The sequence below is a fragment of the Colletotrichum aenigma genome, assembly GCF_013390185.1.
Source record: "Colletotrichum aenigma strain Cg56 chromosome Unknown KSG_Cg56_contig05, whole genome shotgun sequence".
Classification (NCBI taxonomy): domain Eukaryota; kingdom Fungi; phylum Ascomycota; class Sordariomycetes; order Glomerellales; family Glomerellaceae; genus Colletotrichum; species Colletotrichum aenigma.
In genome coordinates, this window is record NW_023500911.1 from 1361659 (window position 1) to 1378976 (window position 17318).

General features: G+C 50.6%; 3 protein-coding genes across 3 annotated transcripts; 2 read left to right on the top strand and 1 right to left on the bottom strand.

Annotated features, from left to right (window-relative positions):
* Positions 1-5859: 5859 nt before the first annotated feature.
* CGCA056_v008017 (uncharacterized protein) lies at positions 5860-6273 on the top strand (the record flags this gene model as incomplete). The annotated part of the gene is made up of 3 exons (XM_037323265.1): positions 5860-5891; positions 5946-6111; positions 6172-6273. 3 exons carry the CDS (start codon positions 5860-5862, stop codon positions 6271-6273), a joined length of 300 nt encoding a protein of 99 aa, XP_037177658.1.
* A 1323-nt stretch (positions 6274-7596) lies between these two features.
* Positions 7597-9263, bottom strand: GPR1 (G protein-coupled receptor GPR1; the record flags this gene model as incomplete). The annotated part of the gene is made up of 2 exons (XM_037323266.1): positions 7597-8947; positions 9025-9263. The coding sequence occupies 2 exons, from the start codon at positions 9261-9263 to the stop codon at positions 7597-7599; spliced, it is 1590 nt and encodes a 529-aa protein (XP_037177649.1).
* A 5473-nt stretch (positions 9264-14736) lies between these two features.
* CGCA056_v008019 (uncharacterized protein) lies at positions 14737-16039 on the top strand (the record flags this gene model as incomplete). Its single annotated transcript, XM_037323267.1, has 2 exons — positions 14737-14815; positions 15777-16039. 2 exons carry the CDS (start codon positions 14737-14739, stop codon positions 16037-16039), a joined length of 342 nt encoding a protein of 113 aa, XP_037177650.1.
* Between the last annotated feature and the right edge of the window lie 1279 nt (positions 16040-17318).

Below are 17318 nucleotides of genomic sequence, written 5' to 3' on the forward strand. Positions count from 1 at the left end.
CTTAGTAGATACTAGGTGCGACCTATACGCCCTTATCGACCACAACCTTACCTGTAAGCTCCGCCTGCCAATAGTAGATCGCTCTAAGCGGGTACTAGGCAGCTTCAGCGACATTACAGGCGCTACGAAAGCAATAGGCGTAGTTATCTTTAACCTCGAGCTGTGCGGTTATGATGAGAAGATCTTTGTGTATACTGTACGTAGCCTTAGCGACGACCTGTTCTTAGGGAAACCCTGGATGGAGAGGAACCGTATATTATATGATGCTGCTGCCCAGCATATACGGCATAGGAGGGGTGGTGTAGACTTACGTCTGAAAGGCGAGGGAGAGCCAGAGCGAGTGCGCCAGATCAGGGCTGCCCGCCTCCTCCCAGGAGCCCCTTTTGCAACGCTCTATAGGAGGGCATGACAACAAACCAAAGGAACTGCAGGATATGAAGTTCGAGCGATCAGCTTAGCAGATATACAGAAGGCTCTTACGAGGAAGACTGAGAAGGCAGACCTAAAGGCCCTCCTTCCACCAGCTGTACTAGCTGAGTTCTGAGAGCTATTCCAACCTGACGAAGCTGCTAACCTTCCTCCGCATCGCCCTGGAGTCGACCACACGATCCCTATCAAACAGGAGAGCGACGGCAACGAGGCTGCACTACTATGGGGGCCGCTCTACAGCATGTCACGAGAAGAGCTTCTCGTCCTCCGTAAGACCCTGAGAGACCTACTAGATAAAGGCTTTATCCGCGCTAGTAGCTCAGAAGCATCAGCCCCAGTACTGTTTGTACGCAAACCAGGTGGAGGGATATATTTTTGTGTTGACTACCGCGCCCTTAACGAACTTACAAGGCGCGACTGATACCCTCTTCCTTTGATTTGAGAGACGCTACGGACTGTCAGCGCTGCTAAGTGGTTCACTAAGCTAGACGTAGTAGCAGCGTTCCATAAGATCTGAATCGCAGAGGGAGAGGAGTATAAGACAGCCTTCCGAACAAGATATAGGTTATTTGAGTGGCTTGTCGTTCCCTTTGGGCTCACGGGAGCCCCTGCTATGTTTCAGCGATATATCAATAGCGTACTTCAGGAGTACCTAGACGAATTTGCGACAGCATATATGGACGACGTCCTGATCTACTCAAATAGCTTAAGGCAAGACCACGAAGCAAAGGTTAAGCTAGTACTACGTAAGCTTGCCGCCGCGGGGTTACATCTAGACCCCTATAAGTGCGCGTTCTCTGTTAAGACAGTTAAGTACCTAGGGTTTATCATCACTGCAGGTGTGGGTATCTCTTGCGACCCTGAGAAACTGAAAGCAATTAAGGAATAGGCTGCGCTAAGGACGGTTAAGGGAGTCCGAAGCTTCCTAGGATTTGCAAACTACTACTGAATCTTCATCCCAGCGTACTCAGAGATCGCTGGACCCCTAATAGCTCTTACAAAGAAGGGTGTCCTCTTCTGCTGGGGTAAGGAACAAGAAGCAGCGTTCCAGGAGCTTAAGAGGATCTTTGCAGCTAAGCCTGTTCTATACCAACTCAACCCTGAGCGTACAACCTACGTTGAGGCTGACTGCTCAGGCTTCGCCCTTAGAGGAGTACTGTCACAAGAAGATAAGCACAAAAGACGTCATATAGTAGCATACCACTCGCAGCAGCTTAACGCTGCCCAGTTCAACTATCCGATACATAACAAGGAGATGCTAGCTATTATGAGCTGCCTATAAGAATGGAGAGCAGAGCTACAGAGTGTCGGCCACTTTAGGATCCTATCAGACCATAAGAACCTAAAGTACTTTATGACGAAGCAGAAGCTTACAGAACAGCAAAGCCGATAGGCAGAGGAACTATCTCAGTACAACTTCGAGATACAGTACCAGCCAGGAAGTGAAGCAGTAGTGCCAGACGCACTCTCTAGACGCGAACAAGACGTACCTACGTCTCTAGAGGACGAGCGCAAATAAGGCCGGATTCTCCAGCTTCTTCCCGAAGTAGCCCTTACCTCAACGCGTACACGACGCGTAGAGGCAGCCCCATCAGTGCTTATGTTCACCAACGATAAGGAACTATAGCAACTCTGGGACCAGACCTAAGGGTAAGACCAAGTCTACCAGCAGGCATATAATGCTGTGAAACAACGAGAAAGAAGCTTCCCTCCTAGCCTCAAGCTAAAGGTCCAGATTGCTAAGTGTGAGATCGATAATAGTAACCAACTACTATTCAGAGACTGGATCTAGGTACCAGGTAGTGAAGACCTAGATAGCGAGGCGAACACACTACGTACTTATATCGTTCAAAGCAGCTACAACTCAGTACTTAGTGGACACCCTAGTAGAGATAATACCCTCGCGTTGGTCAGTAGGCGCTTCTACTGGCCTGGCCAGTCACAGCTAGTATGACGCTTCTGCCGCAATTGCGATGGCTGCAGGCGAAGCCACATCTGGAGAGAGCATCAAAAAGGACTTCTGAAACCTCTACTAATACCGCAGCATATACGAAGCGACCTCGCTATAGATTTTATTACCAACCTTCCCCTTACGGATAAGGGTGAGGGATACCTTTGGGTAATTATCGACCGGCTAGGAAAAGGTGTAACCCTTAAAGCTATAGAAAGTATGGAAGCTGAAGCCTGCGCTAAACGATTCCTAAGCTGCCACTTCTGCTTCCACAGCGTCCCTACTTCAATTGTGAGCGACAGAGGAAGCAACTGGACGAGCCGCTTCTGGCGGCAATTCTGCAAGCTTTTAGGAATAGAACAGCAGCTCAGTACTGCCTATCACCCACAGACTGATAGCAGCCCAGAAAGGATGAACTAAGAGATCCAGGCCTACCTACGCAATTATATTACCTACTCGCAGAAGGATTGGGCGAATAACCTCCCAGCAGCCCAACTAGCGCTCTGCAGCTGCGATAGCAGCGCTATAGGCATGAGCAGCTTCTTCTTAGAACACAGATACCACCCAGAGCCTATCTGGGTTCAAGAGACAGACCCAGAAGACCATGAGGGCCCTCGTGAGGACCTGGCATGCAAGTTGGTAACAAGGCTCCAGGACGTGATGGATATGGCACGGTCGACCCTTGCCTCAACGCAGCAACGCTATGAGGAGCTGGCTAACAGGAAGCGCCAGCCTACGGAGAGACTAGAAGCAGGCGACAAAGTCTGGCTTCACATGGGCCACTACAGGTCCCCTAGGCTATGCAAGAAACTGGATTGGTTGCACCATAAGTATACCGTTACGAAGGTTATCTCACTATACGTGGTAGAGCTTAACGTGCCAACGGCTATATACCCACGCTTCCACGTGGATACCCTGAAGCGTGCAGGTAACAACCCTTTACCTAGGCAAACGCTAGATAACGAGCAGCCGCCACTAATTATAGATGACGAAGGCGAGGAGACCTGGAATGTAGAGAGTATCGACGCCGCTACCTAGAAGCGTCGAGGGCGCGGGCGACGCCGCGAAGTTCTGGTTAAGTGGGAAGGATACGCAGAGAGGACCTGGGAGCCTATTGAGACGCTCCAGGGGACAGAAGCATTGGAGGCTTATGAACGCCGTTATGGCTCCGCGATGGAGCATGATGGAGACCCAGCCTTAGGGCCGCGGGCACGCCGCCGGAGGGGAGCGGGGGGGTAATGTCACGGGCTAGAGCCCGGATTGATATCTCCGGCTTTGCCGGAGCAATTACCGAGATCCGGCTCCGTTGGACCCACTACTCTGCCGCGTTACACCGCCTAACCCGGTCTGCTTCACCGCTGTTAGGTGCCTACTCTTGTAAAGTCCTTTCTTCCTTCTTCAGCTGAGAATAGTCAATCGACGGCACCTCTACGTTGAACAAGCCTAGGGGCCAGCCCCTTACAAGTATATAGATCTAATCTCTTATCTTATTATTATATAATTTAGATTATAGTTTTTCTATTTCTAAGTAAGTCTCTATTATTCTTATAATTTTATAGTATAAATATTCTATTTTAGCTGCTTAACGCTTAAGTAAACTATTTAGCTACTATCTTTATTAATAAGTTATAATAACCTCTTACTTAATTAATATAGTTCTTATTAGTAGTGATATTAAACGTCTAAAAGAAATTAGTTTACTATATATTAAATAATAGCTTAGTTATATCTTTGTAGCTCAGAATAATAACATAATATCTCTATACGTCTTTTTAAACCTGTAGAAAACCTTTAGAATTAAACTTTCTATTAAGTTAAATAAAGATTTAAAAAGATCGCTAAAAACTTAAAAAATAAGAATAATATAAAAGATAAGAATAATATAAAAGAGATTAATAGAATATTTAACAAGAAATATAGTAAATAGCTCTAAGAACTAATTACTATTATTACTTTTATCTAAGGATATAGTAGTTAAAGAAACTAGGTTAGGTTAGGGTAGAGGGAAAAAGGGTTCTTATATTCCCTTTAGTTATATAAAAATTCATAAAAGAATTCTTCACAAACTGGTAAAGAGATGTACAAAGGGGGCAGTTCCGTGCATTTTCCCAAAGAGCTCATCAATAGACCTGACCAACACGACGAGGACTGGAAGGAATGGGACCACCCAGATGGTGAACTGTTCAATTATCACATGCATCTTCAGTTCGCGGATTAGCAAATCTTCATAAGCGTAAAGGATGATGCTAGAGAATCGTTGGCAAACGCATACGGATGGTTGTATTACTTGTCTGCAGACGATTTGAGACGCCGTTCAAAGCCGGGCCCTGCGCCACTTTTCCCGAAGAAATTCGACATAGATGAGGATGACGCTGATAAGGACGAGAAAGCATTTCGGGAAAAGGTGTCCGATACCTAGGTGGAATTGGGTCGCTTGGAGAAACCAGAAGTGTTAAAGACGGCTTGCATGTTTGCGCAAAGTCTCTAGCCATTCGCGACATGCTGAAGACAGAGGTGGGAGCTGTGACAGGTGCGCCGAGAAGGAGAAGGGGAATAACGAGAAGCATCCATGGATATTACAGTTGGGCGGAAGGGGATCGCGGACGATGAGAACGATACCAAGAATAAGGACAGTAGCAACATCCACATGTCCTTCCAGATAGTACACGCTCTTGAACCAGCGGACACTCCACTCAACTCATTACACCTTAGGTAGATACCCAAAAGCCGAACAGGTCGCATCACCATATCGTAAGCGTGAGCCAGCTGGATGATCGGGTCCCAAGTTGCCGGTTGTCCGGTTCACAATCAAAGGAGATCGAGAAAAGTCCTTTCCCAGAACTGCGTCGTGTCATGAACAGCCGATAAGACATTATCGTTGCTGCAACTTGCACATTGGGAATGTTTCACCAGTGGAAGAAATTTCGCAAATTCTCCTACAGCATCTCTCTCCTCCAATTTTCCAACACCGTTTCTGGACCTCGTAAACATGGATATGTCGTGTTCCAACGGGCGCTGGGGGCCAAAAATGTCGCGTGTCGTCAATCCCCTTGAAGCGATCGTCTCGGGCTCCGCGAAGTTTCTTCAAATTTTTCCGCGTCAATTTTGGGCAGCACACCGCAGTGACCTCCTGTCGATCGGTCAGGATTCTTTGTCGAGGGAAGCGAGAGACGAGTTGCCAAATTAACAGCAATCTGGGATGGCCCTGCAGCGTCATTTAGACGGTCCCAGACCGTGGCTCGGGGTGAGCGCACGCCACATGTGGCGCATGGGGGAGTTTGCGAGATAACGGTGAGAGGTTGAGTCAGGGAGTCGTTGTGAATCTCGGCGGTCCCGAAATAGCTCGGATGGCAAGTTGAGATATAAGACTACGACGAGGGAAACAATTGAAGTGACTGAAACATCCAGCAAACTCGAGCTTCAGCAGTCTATAATATTGAATCTATTAATCCAGACTTTTTCATCACCTCAACATCATCATGGTTTCCACATCAGTCTTTCTCACCATTGCGTAAGTCGCGAACGAACCCTGGACGACATCCGATACCCAACTGACCAATCGCAGGGCGTGCATTGCCGGCTCAGCAGCGTCCATCGCAGACTGCGTCGGAGAGAACTACGCTGGTGTCTGCATGGATGCCGGCGCTCCAGGCCTCGCCCACGACGGACTTACACAGAGCTGCTGCCAGCCTCCCCACGGCTCAACGTATAACGACGGTCCCGGAGTATTCGTATGTTTGCCCTCTTCGAAAATCCCCTGAAAGCCGTGCAACTAATATCTTTCCCTGCAGTGCTGCGTCCGAGGAACCGAAGAGAACATCAAATACCTGCAGGCATGCTGCTCAGGCAGCGGCCAGAGAGACGTCATATTCAACCACGCTGGAAACCTTTAAATTCTGAAAAAAGTACAACTTCAAAACATGAATGCACAAGCGGGCTGGGCTGGGACAAACAAAAGTTTTCGATTTTGATGGGTATAGACAAAAATGGGAGGTTTTCACGACATAGACAAAAGTTCTTTGATTCAACAGAGCATAGATAAAAGTACTTGGTGTTTCTAAGATAGACAAGATAACGTTTTCCTACTTGGCAATCTTTGCTTGAGCTGTATGCTGCAGTATTGAGCCGCTACTAGAAAGGAGAATCTGTTTGAGATTTGCTTCGCTGCATATCTATTCGAGCACCTTCGCTAATTTCATTTTCTCCAGACACATGATCTTTGCAGAATATAGAGTACCGCCTCAATTATAGTTTTCAAAGTGAGAAAAGCGAACCATATCGACAACTACAAGGGGTGCAACAGCAACAACGACGACGAGGACAACGACAACAACACTGCCGAAGACGACAGGAACAAAACCCAAAGTGACGAAGCCACAGTGATGAACATCATGACGCTAACGTGTAAACGCCGGCGAAAATCGATACAAAAACATGACTCCTAACCACCTCCAAATGATTTCGCCTGTAAAAATCACGGTGACTGACAGGTATAAGCCCACGCCAAATGAATTACTTCCCCATACATCCCCAACTCCAAAAGCCCAAGAGCAATGGAAACTCGCACATGAACTCTCTACGTCCTGCATACTCGATCCAGCCTAAGTATTCATCTGACAAAAGTACACAGTCCACAACCAGAGATTCTTGTTTTGTTGAGAAAGGGGGCCAGTGCCACGCAGCGGCCTGAAAAGCCGACGTTACGAGCAGCACCCTCCAAAATCCGAACAATCGCAACTCCCAACTCCGAAAAGCCTCATCTTGTTTTTTGGCTTCCATCCCATGAAAGTGCATATCACGAGATGCCCGTTGTGCAGATGACAGGACGACGTCTCACCAATGTCGCATCTCCCGAAGCTTTGGGGCCTCCGATGGCGCTAGTGGGGCCGAGATTACCGCCGGCCCTCCAGGACGGGACGACGCCAATCAGGGTTGCCTCGGCATCAGCTCGAGAGAAAACAGCCCCGTAAAGCGCGGGCCACCTAACCGACGAACGACAACAACGGCAACAATCAGGGGCATCGTTAGTCAACTGCCATTTTATCCTTCGCCGAGAAGCCAAGACTGTGGCGTCAGGCTTCACTTGCGTCACGGTTTTACATGTTTCGAGGGTGGCGTGATGTTCGACAGGTATGAAGTAAGATAATCAAAAAAAAATAGATTCATTCAACTCATGTGGTATCAAAAAACGCCTTGCCAAATAAGCAACCAAATGACTATGCTAATGATGATGTCCGTCGTCCGACCCGTTGCCGGGCTTCGTCCTTGTCTCTCCTCAACTTGGACGGTGTTCTTCTGTATTTCGCTCTCCTGTCGATCCAGGGCTTCTCTACCGCGCAAAACAAACACGCATTGACTAGGCCCTGTATTGACAGGCTCACTAGTGATAGGAGCACGACCGCAAACGGGCCGGCTTGTTCTGGGTTGTCCCAGCGCATGACGTGGGCCACGAAGGGGACGGCCCAGATAAGTATGTATACAAGGGGGTACACGAAAAGTAGACGTAGTTGACGGCGGATCTTGTCACGCGTCTTGGCCATGCCTGTGCCGTCCATGGTCGGGTGAAAGAGAAAGGGCGTGCCATTGTGGTCGGCATCAGAGTCGAGCGTTGTGCCGCGCCGGAGGATGGACCAGATGTTGGCCAGAGACTTGGCGCGGGCTGTCGTTGGGCTGTGTGGCGGGTGGCCGTAGGTGCTGAAGCTGTGACGGTGGGGATGGAAGTTGTAAGACGGGCTCAGGTCGATCGTGTCCCGTCGGATGTAACTTTGCGGAGGTGGAGATACTGGCTCGAACGTGGCAGATAAAGGACTGGTGCTGGGGTCAAGGCCAGTGTGTTTCACACTCTCATCCTGCTCGGGAATGCGGCCGTCCTCGTTTCCGTACGTCGGCCAGTTCCACTGAATCTTCTGGCGGCTGTGAATGAGTTCAATGTCTGCCGTCATTGTGGTGGTCGTTGATGAAGTCCGCTGTCTTTCAGAATCCTCCATCGAAGTTTCCGATCCGCGACGTGAGCTTGGGGTAGGAGGCACTGAAGGAATGTGAGCCCAATCGTCGTGCATGTGTGTCGCACTTGCTCTTCTCATAGCGCTGAGGCGACCGAATCGTCGAATGCGAAGGGTGACGTATGTGTAGATATAAGCATATAAGGCGACGATGGTGAGCAGAATCATGTATCGAGGAACCCAACTGAGCGCAAGCCTGGTCCATTCTGGGCGAACTGGCAAGTAGCAGTATTCGCCGTTGTTCGCATAACCGGGTGAGTTGATGAAGGCCAGAGAGGCCATCAATAGTGGCAGGAGGATAAAAACGGCGAATGCAATCCGGCGGTGGGGGTAGAGGCCGCTTTGTCGACCGGAATATCTGGGGCGGAAAATGTAGATGGCCGTGTGTAAGGCGATGAGAACGACGGCAATATCAGATGCTTCAATGCCGACCGAAAGGAAGAAGCCGCTCGCTTGGCAAAATGAAGAGCTGGAGGGGATCGGGCCATTTCTGAAATCGGCGATGGGGAAAATGATGAACCATAGCGACTTGAGCATGTCGCTCGACATGAGCAGCATTATGAGACTAACCATGGTTAGCGATGTTCCTGGTTGACGCTCATGACCCCTCTGGCGAGGTTGTCTGGGTAAAACATGACTTACTCATGTCTGAAGCTCCGTCTCATGCGGGAAAACCAGTAGAAAGCAAGGGTGACGGATGCGAAGCTCAGAGCGGCAACAGCCAGTGACGTTGATTGAATTATAGTCCATTGGTGGTCAGTCAGGCCGTCGGGAACGCGGTCCCAGGCAGGGCTCCGGCGAGCACTGATAATCTCGGATGCGGCCGCAGCTGGCGGTTGCGATGCATCAGGGATTTCCAGTGCGGAGGGCCAGGGTGCCATGGCGGCTGCGTTCTCCTAGACGCCTGAGCCTGGAATCGAGGAGAAATTTGGTTCACGTGGGAGGCTTCGGATTCCTCATGTTGATGGGTGTGGCGAAGAGGTTGTACCAGTCGGTGATACTTGTGTTCACGATCGAGTCGTCGGCGGGGTCGAGTCCGGATCTCTCAGGGCTACCTCCAACCTTTCCTCTGCCGATGCATCCACCTCTTGATGTGCGATGGCTGTTTCCAAACTCCTTCGAGAAATATCCTGGTCCCAGAAATTTGACCTTCCTCAAACACGCAGTCGTGGAATCGAGGGTCCTTTATGTCGACGTGTGGGCGCAAAGGAGTGCCGAAAAGGTATATATAGCTATGTCGCTCCGCCGGAAACAGACGTCACTTTGTTCGATGGTCGACCCTGGCGATGATCACAAAGCGTCAAGCGAGCGTGTTCGCACCGAGCTTGTCCGTTGAATGACTATCGAATTCAATCGATAGATGTGGGAGTTTTCTCTTTGGGAACCGGAGGGTGGGCGAAGTTGAAAGGGAAGGGATGATGGCGGATATAAGAAATGGCGGTGCATGGGAATACAAGCGCCTAACCTCTGTCCGCGTCTTCAGCTCTGGCAGCAACGCAGGCGTGGAAATTGAAGTCCGTCCTCCAGCAGGCATCGGATTACTGTTCAGAAAGGGCGACAGAAGCTTAAAAAGCAACGGACGCAGGCGAGACAATGCAGTACGAATAGGAGAGACGGGAAGCGGATACACTCGAAAAAGCAAAGACAGGCTGTTAGCGTCGTGGTTTGAGGCTTTTGGGCAGAAGTCGACTTGGCCAATGAATGAGCAGCCAGGGGCAAATAGGCATCTGGTGCGGTGTGTGCGTCTGTGTGTTTGTGCGTCGATCGTGTGATGGGGGGCGTGGGATGCGGCGCGGGTGTTTGTCGAGCGAGGATGCGTTGAGTTTGGCCTGGGTTAGAGCCATTGAAAAGCGTCTAGTGTCAGTGTTTGGGAGAGTGTGGGTGGCTGGCGGTCAAGTCTGTGCCGGGGGGGAGGGTGTATGAGAGGGGGTCGATTGCTTGTGTTGGTACGGAGCAGGCCCCGTCTCGTTCCTCGTTGATTGAATGGAGCGAGCAATTCAGCCCAGTAACAGGCGAGAGACAAGACAGAGACAGCCACCTGAGTGAGCGCATCACATTTTCCTTGTGGTGGTGGAAGTGTAAAGGAGGCGGCACAGGGGACGGGCTAGGCGGGACTGGCCTCGGTTACTAGGCGCCAGGGCAGGAACAAAAGCAATTATCTATCCATTGCCCTGCTATTGTTCTCGATATTGGGGGCTGATGGGATGGGAAGCTATGGTGAGCGCTGCGCTCGCAGCGGCCGAGCTCACGGGGGATCCCCCGTGGACTGACGATGACGATGGTGCAAGTCTTGTGCTTCGTCCTCGAGCGGTCTTGTGGTGCAGTGCATGTTGTGTGTATTGGGCGGAGAGGTGCCGACAGCAGGATTATGCCGGCGTTGCCTATGCACGCGACTGAGGGCGCGAGGTGCAGGTGCAGGTGCATGGAAGTGCAGTAGGTAGCAGTTGGACAGACGGGTGCCGATTAGGTGCCGGGACATCAGCAAACCTCTAGGCGAGGCCATGTTTAGATTCGGCAAAGCGAGACAGGTGACGGATGGTGAGGAGGACCAGCGCCAACAAGAACGGAACGTAGTGTACCTTAGGTAGGCGGCCAAGGTTTGTTTGTTTGTTGGAACTCGGTACTTCATCCGGTGAGGAGGGAGAAGGGAGAGCGGTGACATGCCTTGCGTCGACGGACCTGAAGAAGGGCTTGGAGGGCTTGGGTTGATACTCGGCAGGGTATGATGTGTCAAACCCCAAGATCGCCAACGACGTCGGTGTAGGTATCTTCCTTGTCTCTGGCGGCATTCGAGGGTCTCGCTGGAAACGGTGTCAAACAGGACTGTCACGGCCGTTGGCGCAATGATGGTGAAGATGGGGGTGCCAGGGGCCGCATCCGATCCATGCTTGCGGCATGTTCGTCAGTGGGCTTTGAGGCATCTCTTTGTCCGGGAACAGCGCTGAAAGATGAACATGATCAGAGCAGGGTAATACCAGAGGTGTGTATTCGTTGTACATTGCGGGTGCGGATAGGTGGGCGCACAGAGTGCCGGCATATGTGGTGGGGAAGGGGTCTTTTGGGGATTTGTGTACGGGTAGTGAGATTGGGGGGCACGGGAATGGTGGCCATGATGATGGGTGAGGTGAGATGGTGTCTTGAGTTGTTGGTGCGTGCCGGTGCTCCCTCTGAAATTCTGAATCGCAGGTTGGAGAGGAGCACAAGACTTGTGCTCCCCTGGGTGGAAAGTGAAGGGGCTACGTACCTTTTGGCCGCCTCTGCCTCTTCCTGCGAGCAATTTGTCTGCCGGTCAACAAGTTGCCAGCCTCGAGGAGGGCTGCTACCACCTGCTCCAGGTCATTTGGCCAGGTCGCAGCACAAGCAAGGCCCAAGCGGGACTTTATGGATATGCATAAAGTAGTTTGTGCGGGATAAGTCAATGAGATGGGCCAAACCAACGGCGGAACGCTGCGAGTTGGGCGAGCAACGACATTGGAGCGAATGAGGCAACTGTCGGTGGTGACCAACCAATGCCAGGGCCACGAGCATCAGCAGGTGGTGTGGCTTGGACGGGTGCGCAGGGACGGTCATCCAAGTGGAGGTGACGTGGACGTGGTCGACAGTGAATGGACGAAACCGGCAAGCAGATGCGCTTAAAGGGCCTGGCTGAATGATTATCTCATCAAATCCCCCACGAGTCTGCCCGGAGTCTGTTCGAAATGGCCGAGTTCGCGCTTGGGTTGGGGGGAGTGTGAAGTCGTGTCTGTTTTTGGTGACTTGGCGGATGAGAGAGGAGCTTTGGGCGCCGCCGAGGGAGTGTAAGTGAACTGACCAAGACTTTGGCAAAAGGCTATGTGTTGTTGTTGATGCGGATAGTGATGGAGCGTCAACGCCACCTCAAGACGGGAGAGCGTCCACGGGTCTCTGTGTGTGAGAGATGGAATGAAGGAGCCGGATTCCGAATGATTGTCAGGGAGCACCCGGCGAAACTGTTCAGGACAGCACGCGAAGAGGAAGGAAGGTGAGAGAGAGGATCTCATCAGCACGATCGATTGGGAAAGCAAGTGGAGTGCCAAAGCTAGGACCACCAAGCGAGCTGAGATAAGTCCGGGGAAGGCAGGCAGGGCAGGGCAGGGCAGGGTCGGTTAGGTAGGTACGGCGGAGATAGCTCCTGCAGCGGCACCTGTAGCAGGCAGTAGCAGTCGCAGATGAGATCCAATGCACCTCACCTTCCTTCCTGCCCGTCTGTTGGTACGGCACCGCGGCATCCGCCTCCTCCGTGTCCCAAGCAGGCTGCGGTTGCTTACTTTGCCCATCAATGTCCGGCTTACTTGGATTGAATACAACTCACGAAGGAGTGAACACTGAACCTTGGCGCCAGAAAGAGGTGAAAGTTTGAATCTCCGTTTCTTTCCATCCTGGGATGCGCCTGCAACGGCTGCCGCACAGAGCAACCGCTTGCATGGGACGCACCTGCCTCCGGTTCTCTTCTCCTTCCTGCAACTGCCATACGACTGCTGCCACTGCCACATCCTGCCCTGTGCCCGTGTGCACCTGCTGCTTACCTTACCTTACCTACCGGGCAGGCAGGTAAGGTGAGGTAAGTGCACCTGCCTTCTGACTCTTTTTGCCCACTTGTCTGGTACGGCAGTTGGCCCAGGCGTTGCAGCCAGCCGCTGCAAGTGCGAGAGCACGAGCCAGGAAAGAGTCAATAGGCATCGACTCGCATCACCCATCTGTCATCCCTCAGCTTGCGAAGGAGCGAATCAACTTGAACCAACCTCACTTGGGCAAAAACGTCGACCAACTAACTACCTGCCACCAGGAACGACAGAAACACCACGCATGGTACGTACCTTCACCGTCCTTACGTCCGTTAGCGCGCCGCCCTTTGCGCATCTCACCTTAGAGCCTTCATGTCTCCTCCGGCAATGGGAGTGCGAGGATAGCCTCCTTCCTTCACTGTGAAGTGATGTAGTATAATAAAGTGTACTTTTTAGAAACGCTACTAGTACGTAAGCTACTTTTATAACTACCCCCTTCCTTTTTCCCTTCCCTTCCCCTTTCCTTTCTTTTTTTATTTCTCTTAGCTTTAATAGTTAAAGAGGATTATAGTAATTATTATAATTACTTTATTTTTATATTCTTTAAATTTATTTAGTTTATTAAATTTATTCTAAACTTTTTCTATTTTTTTATTATATGTAAACTTCTTACAATTTTTTTTGTTCTATTTATAAATATTAGTATTTTTAATACTACTAAATTTAGAGAAGAAATATATAATAATTTAGTAAATAAATATTTAGTAGTAATATCTATTTTTAGATTTATTTAAAAATTTAATATTAAAACTTATAGTATAAATATTATTTTAAAACTTTTACTTATATTTTTTTATAAAAATAATAAAATTAACTTTCTATTTTGCTTTTTAATTTATTAATTTAATAATAAATATTTTAATATATTCAATTATAAGAAGTTAATTTAACTGGAGATAGCTACTAAATAAAAGAAAAATAAATATTTTTTTTATATAATTTTATATAATAAGTTATCTATAAACTATTAAAATTATTAATAATATTCTTATAAACTTAGATTAAAGTTTTCCTAGTTATTATAAATGGTATTATAATATATAGTAAATATCCATTAAAGTATAAATAGAATTTTTATAGTGTAGCGTAAACCTCTATAAATTGGATGTAGCTAGGCTTAAAGGGTAGAAGATGGCCTCCTTCCTCATAGCAACTGGGAGCGGTGAAACGCCGCCATTTCCCTCGTGGCCGTTGGCACCGGACCTCCTCAGCATCAACATACCTACCTAGGTACCTACCTAATCAAATGCATCCATCCACTGGCACCGCTAATCAATTGCCTAGCGACTTGGCGGTCTGCCTTCAGCAGCTTCAATCAACCACAGCAGCCGCAACTCGGTGGATCGGCAGAATCACGAACCTCTCGTCAAGGAGAAATCACGCGCTGTCTGATAGCGAGCGCCGTTCCCTGCGTCTGGAAACAGGGCTACGTCCGTATTTCCTTTTTCTTGTCGCGGCACTCGGGACCGCATTCCCCTTTCCAGCCAGCAATCCTAGGAAACGCGACCCCTAATTTCGTCTCTCATTGGACTCGACCTGGATCTGGGTTGGATCGCCCTCTTCTGCAATCTCTGGCAACCGCAGCCGGTCGACCACTGCTGGCAAGCATGAGACAGGTCTCGACGCCATTGGGAAACGAGAGACGGAAAATGCGGCTTTCTGCTCCTCTGGCGTACGGCCCTTTCACTCCTTGCACAACCACCGCAGTGCCATGCCTGCCCTCCGTGTGGTGCCTCGAGGCCCTCGATATTGAGCATTCACAAGCACAGAAATGGCTTTCGCGCTATCGAGCCTCGAGTCTCCCAGCGTGTCCGCAGCCCTCATCTGGATTCTCGGCACCGCCGGGATCGGTATGCGACGCTACCCAGACGCTGCGGATCGTTCGACCTTGCCTCGAGATGCCAACATACGCATTGCGTTCACCAAAACCGAGCCGAGACGCCTCCATTTCGTTGCGCTCTATTTCCATACGAACCTGAACACTCCGCGTCGTCGGCAGTCGTTGGCATCTCGGCGCACTTTAAGGTTTGCCCTTTTTGCCCGCTTCGCCTGCAGCCAGCGCGGCCTGCAGTCCGTATTCGGTCTTAGGGCTCGGAAATTCTTGCGTTCCAAAATTAACCCAAATGCCTGCGTCGGTCTGACTTGCTCTACTGACCATCACCGCTACTACTCTTGCCTTACTCTGCGCCTTTCAGACGAAGCAGGTCTGACCTCAGGTGCCATTTTCCACTTGAGGTAACACGCGTCATCAGCCACGGGAAGGAACAGACGGCCCTTAACGTATCTGGGCAATGTTGCCGCAACACCCAGCTTGTTCGTGGGCCGTGACCTGCGGGATGTGGGCTGTGTCAGCTTCCCACGGTCTGTCTACCTACCGTGCTACCGTCGCTGCCAGAGCAGTTCAGCAGCCGTCCTGCCCTACGAATACAAGCTGCGGGTACAAACTACGTACATAGCTGCTGTTCAGTCCAGCGCAAGCATTCGACACGGCAAGGACAAGGACCGGGAGGTGCGGGTGCAGCGCATACCTTATGCCCGGGCTCTCTCCCAGTCTCCCTCCGCCCTTTTGATGGGTTAATTTGATCGTTACCTCCCGGCCTCCCGTCGTTCGTGTTCGAGCATCTCCTCTACAACCACCAAACATCCTCGCAACACCCCTTGGTGGTAAGGGACCCCCTGCCGACTCGACTGACGACATCTGCCGAAGTTGCTCTCAATCTCGGTTGCGTACCATCACTGATTGGCTGATCGCACTTCGCGCCTCCCGCGAGCCGTGCCAACCCAGTCGCAGCTCCAAAGCTTAACCTTTAGATTGGGACGCAAGTATCATCGAGGATGGCAACCAGACAATTGGATGGACGGGATTTCCTTACCAGTCACTGGTCAGTCAGTCTCAAACTGTCCATCCCACCCATCCGCCTGGTGAGCCCAGCCCTCGACTTGGCATGTTTGGGTCCCCTCAATCCCTATTTTCAATCGAGATCCAAGCAGCCTCTACGAACTTTATCTGCTTTCAGCTGCCACCAACACCTCCACAACTACCACCAACATTTTTCATCATCTCACCCGGGTAATCGGGCTATTTAGAATGGAGATTACCGGTATGAAAGTGAAGCCTCTCACGACACCGGCTTAAATCTCTGCATTGCTGACCCCTTTGCAGGCCATGTTGCCCGTGGCGCCACCTCAACGCACCAACTGGCGCTACCATCGGCTCCGCGAGCCACCTTTCATCCGAACCGATCGGCTGCCCTTCCTCCACATTGCTTCGCACGCAGATCGTCGTCGCTCTCCGATCCCCATCTCCACTGACCGTGCCCTCCTCCGCTCGAATTTGGCCACCGAAAACCGAGACCGAGATGATCGTCGCACGGTCGTCAAACCCCATCGACTCTGCGAGCGGGCTACTTGCCCATTAAAGCCGGTCCCTTGGCCTTTGCCAGCCCACTCGAGCAAAAGGCCTAGATACCCGCTCCATCTCTATTACCTCAGCCAGCAGATCACTTTCTTTGACGTCCAAGCTGTCCCTGCCTGACTATGTTTTAGAAAACCGTTGCTCGGCTCCTCATCCCACCTTTCAGATGATGGCTTCCTCCCACATCACGAGGTGGGTTTGCAAGCCTGTCGCATACATACAAGGATTATCCAACTGCTATCCTTTCCTTCCGAGACCAGACAACTTTGTGCCTCATTGTACTTGTTCTCGTGCCTCGGACGGGCTTGTCGATCCCTGTGGACGTCTAGCGCAAGGTCCAGGCAAGCCTTTTGCTAACACATTCATCTACATAGCAGAGACAACCATATTCCAGACAAGAGCCACGGCAGTTGCCGCTCACTTGTAAGACATCGACAAAGCCCGATTTTCCTCCATGTAGGCTGTCCTTGCACGATACGAACCCTCACCAAGATGGGCGCGGTTCATTAGAGTCGTCAAGGCGCTCCAAGCCGACCTGCGCAAGCCATGTGTCTGGATGGCTTGAAATTCAAGGTCTCACCTACATGCCGGGAGCTGTGGCAGTGCACCCCCAGATGCGGGCTTCTCGGGCCAGTCATGGCCATCGCCTGCGTCTGGTCCCCGTGGAGTCCGCGGCGGGTTGAAGAGTTTAAAGCCGCCCGCCGCAAGCGGAAATCAACCCCCACACGTTGTTCTACAATAAGACCTTCCTTGACAAGCAAAAATCAGAAAGTAAGCAAGCTTGGACAGGTCCTCAACGTTGCTAGGAACAAAGCCGCCTTTTTGTGGTCCACATGGCGTGCATCTAAGATACCTTGACATCTAGAGAAAGGACGATACTGGATGGTATGTTGACCAGCCTGATTTAGGCATTTGTTTCGAACGACATCCTCGGGTCC